The sequence below is a fragment of the Trachemys scripta genome, chromosome 9 (genome assembly GCF_013100865.1).
Source record: "Trachemys scripta elegans isolate TJP31775 chromosome 9, CAS_Tse_1.0, whole genome shotgun sequence".
Lineage (NCBI taxonomy): Eukaryota > Metazoa > Chordata > Testudines > Emydidae > Trachemys > Trachemys scripta.
In genome coordinates this window covers 104,862,526-104,868,525 of record NC_048306.1, presented here as the reverse complement: position 1 = coordinate 104,868,525, position 6,000 = coordinate 104,862,526, and the positions used below count along the sequence as shown (strand labels likewise).

The 6,000-nt window shown below is 46.2% G+C and overlaps 1 protein-coding gene across 3 annotated transcripts in view; it reads left to right on the top strand.

The window, feature by feature from the left end:
- Window positions 1–6,000, top strand: part of ZNF512 (zinc finger protein 512) — a 51,325-nt gene that overhangs the window by 21,192 nt on the left and 24,133 nt on the right. For 2 of the 3 annotated variants that reach the window (XM_034781659.1, XM_034781657.1), the window contains exons 4-5: window positions 1,282–1,475; window positions 4,236–4,325. In XM_034781659.1, coding sequence (XP_034637550.1) covers window positions 1,430–1,475; window positions 4,236–4,325 — 136 coding nt within the window. In that variant the 5' untranslated portion in view covers window positions 1,282–1,429. The remainder of the gene's footprint in view (window positions 1–1,281; window positions 1,476–4,235; window positions 4,326–6,000) is intronic. The other variant, XM_034781658.1, reaches the window with a different exon arrangement.

Here is a 6,000-nt window from a genome sequence, read left to right as displayed (position 1 = left end):
GTGTGTGTGTGTGTGTGTGTGTGTGTGTGTGTGTGTGTGTGTGTGTGATGCGCATTTCCCCTTTAAGTATGAAGAGTGGGGTCAGAAGTACATTGCCTTGTTAATTAGATCAGCTAGCTGAGACCAGACTGCTGCTGCCTGGAAGCTCCCTCTGTCATGTGTCCCCCCCGCTCTATGGAAGATGGGGTAAGTGGGGTGCAGGGGGGAGGGGCACACCCTGATATTAGCCTCCCCCTTTTCCTCCCCCCCCTCACTCAGCAAGCAGGAGTCTCAGGGAGCAGCCCCAAGGCAGAGGGCAGGAGCAGCACATGGCAGTGCTGGGGGCGGGGACAGCTGCAATTGCTAGCCTGCTGGGCAGCTGCTGCACAGGGAACTTAGGGGACCGGGGAGCTGATTGGGGGGGATGTCGATCCACCCTGGTTCCAACTACCCACCAGCTAGCTCCGCCGGGCTGCTCTTCTTGCAAGAGGTGGACAAAGCAGGCGGCTGCCAAACAACATTAGAAGGGAGTATTGCACAACTTTAAACAAGTATGTTCCCTAATTGATCAGCAACGAAACAACGTTAACTGGGACGACTTTAAGTGAGGAGTTACTGTATTTGTGAGCTGGGTTCTGCTGGATCCAGCGGCTCCTAGTGGCAGCCAGCAGCTCTGCAGCCCATTTCTGAGGGGAAAAAAATGAAATTCTCTGTGCACAACATTAATTTCTGAGAAAATTCTGCATTGCACAGTGGTGCAGAATCCCCCCAAGAGTAACTTAGTACCTTTCCCAGACCCGAAGAAGAGCTCTGTGTAGCTCGAAAGTTTGTCTGTCTCACCAACAGAAATTGGTCTACTAAAAAATATTACTCACCCACCTTATCTGTCTCATATCCTGGGACTGATCACAGCACCAACAACACTGTATACAACATTCAGTATGTCTGTCCTGCAGACTGTATTCTGTCTTGCCTCTATTTCCTTGTTTTCCCCTGTCTGTCTGTATCCATCTGTTATCTCCTGTCTTATACTTAGATTGTGAGCTCTTTGGGGCAGAGACTGCCTTCTTTTTCTGTGTTTGTACAGTGGGTAGCACATTGGGGTCTGGGTCCATGACTGGGCTCCTAGACACTACATTACTATTAATAAAAAAGAAATTAGGTTTACTGAACTGTGGGGTGGGCTCGAAGACTGGTTGTGAAGATGAAAGCAGCATGCTCTGCTGTGAGACTAATTGCATCGGCATGTGTGCATGTACCCATCTTGACGTTTGTTTTATATCTAGGATTTTCTTTTTCTAGGTCCGAGGAGTTTGAAACTAGTCTCCTAGGGTCAGACAATAACAATGAGTGCTTCAGTGATTCTTCTACTTCTTCCAAGGGTCGAGTGAGCGGGAGCTCAGAATCTGGGGGCAAGCGGACTATTCGCAGACCCACTGACTGGCTGGAAATGAGGGGAATAAAAACCAATATTAATAAATCCTCAGAGAAGAAAGGTACTTTAGAGCCTTAGTACTGGGCAAAGCTGTCTTCTCACTGATTCTTTTAATCAAGATTGAATGTCTTTCTGAAAGATATGCTACAGTTCATCCACAAGTTATAGTCTTAGTAGTGTCTTTTCTAGGCTAAAGAAGAAGAACTGTCTCCACTGCAGAACTTGCTGATAAAATTCTATGGTCACTTTTGTGCAGAAGGTCAGGCTAAATGATCTGGCCTTTAAGATCAATTAAACTATGATTACAGGTCTGCTTTGTCTGTGGGTGAGAGCTCTGCCAGTGCTTCGGGAGAATGCTTTGCATAGGAATTTTAAAACTAGGCTAGAAAATAGAAATAACACTAGAACATATACAAAAGAGAGCAAGCCAGCAGTGGTCCTGGGGGTTAGAAATGGGCACGAAGTTGTCCTTTCCATTTCTAACATCTGTTATTTTCTGATTTAGAATGAGCTAGGACCTTTTGTATTAATGTACTAATGCATCTTGCATGTCATATCCCATGAGGTGAAACCTGTTAGTTAATGATGGGGAAGACCTCTGATATTCAGGTGTCTATGCTGGATGAAAACTGGGGCAGTGTGAAAGGAGGCAGGAACTTGGCTGAGAAGGTTCTGCATGTGTAGGGATTGGTCATATGTCAGTTGAAAACCTGTCTTTGAGACACCAGTACACAGCAGGGGGGGAAATCGCAGTAGTGCTAGCCCTAGGCATTCAAATATCATGAAATTGGCTTAAAAATCATATTTTAAAAAAAGTTTGTTTCTTTGGATTTTCCTTTTGGTTTTTGAGTTCTTACAGTCCACTTGGGTGCAACCATGAGAGTAGAACCTTGTTGGGTTTTTTTAACATGAAAGTAGAGATTTTCATGTAATTGGATCACTCCAGGAGCTGGGACTTAAAGACAAACACAAAATATCACAAGAGTCATGCTAAAACAATAAGAGTTGGCAACTCTGATTTTTGAGAGGAAAGATCCCATGTGTATGCTGCATCAGCATTTGTGTGTCCTATGTGTGGGTTTCTTCCCCAGTGCGCTAAGTAGGGGAGCCCTGTCTGTGTTCATGGTGTCTCAGTGCCTTACAGCAAGCAGAATGCAAACTAGGCAGTAATGGGTGGTCAGATGAGCCTTCCTGGAATCTCTTCTGTTATGGATGAGGCGCTTCCCCCTGAGAATGGCTGTAGTGGGCAGGTGATTTACATGAGCCAATACAAACTCTGTAGCAGTCTCTGCAGCAGTTTCATGACTAATGGGGACCTGACTGGAAATTTTGGGAGCAGCAGCTGAGCGTCAGTTTTAAATGCTGGTTGCCAGTTCCTTGTTCTGGACATGGGCCTCAGGATCCCAAATAAGGGGCTCCTCCCTGCATCTTTTCTCCTGATTTGGCCCCCATTTCCATGCATATTGCAGAGGAGCAAACTCTTCCGAAAGGTGTTTTATACTCCTTGTCTCAAACTTTCCAGTGGATTCTCCATCCTCTTGGTTCTGGCAGTGGGGTGTGTGTGGCTTCTCTCTTTTTGCGTAGAACTGGGGAGCAGTGCGGCACTTCCAGTCCTTTCAAGGTCCTTCGAAAAATTCTACTTTCCTGACAGAACAACCATTGGTTCAGTGTTCGCCACTTAACTCACCCTTTTTCCACTTGTTGAGTCTTCCTTTGGCTTCCCTTTGACTAGGATTGTATGCAGTTCGGCAACTATGAAACCCAGGGACAAAGCATGTTGAGTATCCATTACAGAAGGAGTTCATCCCAAACCTAACAGCTTTCTGTTTCTGGTCTGTACTGACCACCAAATCAGTTTCAGCTCCAGCTGAGGGTTGGACAGGGTGAAACCCACTTGTACTTTCTTAGTGTAGACAGGGCCCAGGTCTTCAGCCTTGTTCCTCATAAGTCCCCGAGGTGCATGTGGCTGTTCTGTGTTACTGCTTACCTGGCTGTGAGCAGTTGGTGGTGATACCCTTCAGATCTCTGACTATTCTTTCTGGTTCTCATGTCAGCTGTACTCCTTACCTCCCACTTGCACACAAGTGGTTGCTTCCTGTCTTAGGGTAAGCTGGCCCTTTAAGAGGGTTGAGGCTCAGTTGCACCTGTGCCTGCCTACCCAGGTGGAGGAAATGAGCGAAGTCATATGACTAAACTAGGCATGATGGAGAAATAAGAGGAGCTGGTGATTCAGTCATAGAGGGACTACAGAGAGAACAGCCCTGGGAGTCAGTGCTGTATAAAAGAGTTTGTTGGGGGGGGATCTGGGAGGGATGAAAGATTAGGAAGAGGGCAGTGGGTTGGAGGGACAGGCCATTTGACACTCCAGGGGGCAGAAAGCCTAGTTGTTTGTGTTCCCAGGAGTGGGAATGCATTGAAGAGGTGAACGAGTTTCCCCAAGCTGCCACCCAGCAATGTGATGACCCCTGAGAACGAGGGGAGGATAGAGAGACTGAACAGAGCCCAGGTGGGCCTAGAGCTCAGCCCAGGAGAAGGGCAGGCTTGGAAGGGAAGATAAACCCTTGGGAAGGAAAGGCTGTGCCCAGCTTAATAGCAGGGCAGAAGACTATTTTGGTTTTGTGTTGGTTTGGACTTTGATATGACTTTTGGGACTTGGCCACAGGGCTAAGTCACCTCAGCAACCAAACCATGTTGAAGACCGAGAGAGCATCACTGGAGATAAGGGGAAACTGAAGCGATGGATGGAGATCAGCTAGGTGTGATGTTACACTCCCCGAGCCTCAGCAGGACTGACTTGTCTTCATTCTCTGACACCTCATAGGAGAATCACCTTCCAGAGGAAAGAGGAAATCTGAGCGAGAGGATGATGAAGATTATGAAGAATTTTCCAGAAAGAAGCAGAAAGTTCCTGGTAATATGAATAACTTGTAGTTCCTAGCCACAGACCTGTGTGTGCTCTCAGCTTCCTGTGTTGTTACCATGTACTGCTGGAGCCACGGTCCTGCACATGCTCTTGGCTACCTTTCTGTTGGGATTGTGCCCTACACAAGCCGCCTGCTGCTGCTGCCGATCTTCTAATCCACAGTGGGGCTGGAGCGGCTCTAAATCTCACTCACCCTTGAAGTTTTAACCAAGCCCCACTGAATGGGAGGTTAAGGTTTTGGACTGGGACCTGGGTTCTATCTCTGGCTTTACCACAGCCTCCCTGAATGGTGTCAGGCAAGTCGCTCAGACCAGATTTTCTGAAGTGGGCACTAATAGCAGGCTCCTTGTTTTCTGGCTGCCCAACTTGATACATAGAGCTTGACTTTCTGAAGTGCTTCAACTCACAGCGTTCGGTCAAGGAGACCCTGTGGATGCTCAGCTCCTTTGATAAGCGAGGTCCTGTGTGTCTTGAGTTGAGCACCCAGAGTCTTGCCAGCTTCCTGAAGTAGGGGTCTGAGACCTTGCTCATGGAATTAGTAATACTAGTCAGTGGAAAAGGTGAAGCTAGAACTCATGGTCTCAAGGCTCTCAACTCACTGTAAATTCCCTTAGGCCAATGGGTATTTTGGTGGGGGAAAGCAACAAGAAGATGTGGAGGAATCCGTATTGTCTCTGTCCTGTCTGTTACTCTAGCTCTGTGCCAATTGTATTGATATAATGCAGGAATTGCAGCAGGGCCTAGGAGCATGAACTGTGCAGATGGAAATTTCAGAAAATTAAAAGCATTCACCATTTTTATATGCCTATTAGAACTCACTGATTTTCCATGTTTTAAAAATGGTGATTTTCCACCATGTTTTTTAACTTGGCCAAATGTGGGTGAATTTTCCCGGGAAAAGCAAAAGGCACCTCTTGGACCCTACTTGCTACTCCAAATCACAGGCTAGAGCTATTCCAAATCGGGGGGGGGGGACTGTAGCTGAAATTAGGCAGTTCTAGTGGAAAATGTAGGTAATCTTCATTGTAGGCATTTCTACAGCCTTGAATATAATAACACTCCACATGACTTACAAAGTAATTTAATCTCCCGCTTCCAATTTATAATTTGCAAAAGATCAGCAAAGCAAGAATTGTTTGCTGGAAAATCTGCAAATAATTGTAATGAACAAATGCAAGAATTTCACAAATAGCCAAAAGGTGTCAAATACATTATTTGTTACTAAGGACTAGAGGTAGGCTATAGTTTGTAACTTTTTCTCTCATGTGCTCACTGATAAGCTATTCCAATAAGTAGTTTTTTATGGTATTGGCTCGGCTCTGCTGAAGCAAAGGCAGAGCTTTTATTATGCTCTCAGCTAGAGCTGTATTTACTTTTTTATATATTTCACGCCATTATAAATGCTGGAGGCAAAGCAGAGTTTGGGGTAGAGGCTGACAGCTCGCGACCCCCCATGTAATAACCTCGTGACCCCCTCAGGGGTCCCAACCCCCAATTTGAGAACCCCTGATCTATCAAATTGGGGGAAATGACTGGAAAATAGCAAATATAGTATGTATATTTAAGAAGGGGGCGGGGGGGAGTTATCTGGGCAACTATAGACCTGGTTTTAGCAGGCCAATGCTCAAACCACTGAGCTATCCCTCCCCCAAAAACCACTCCC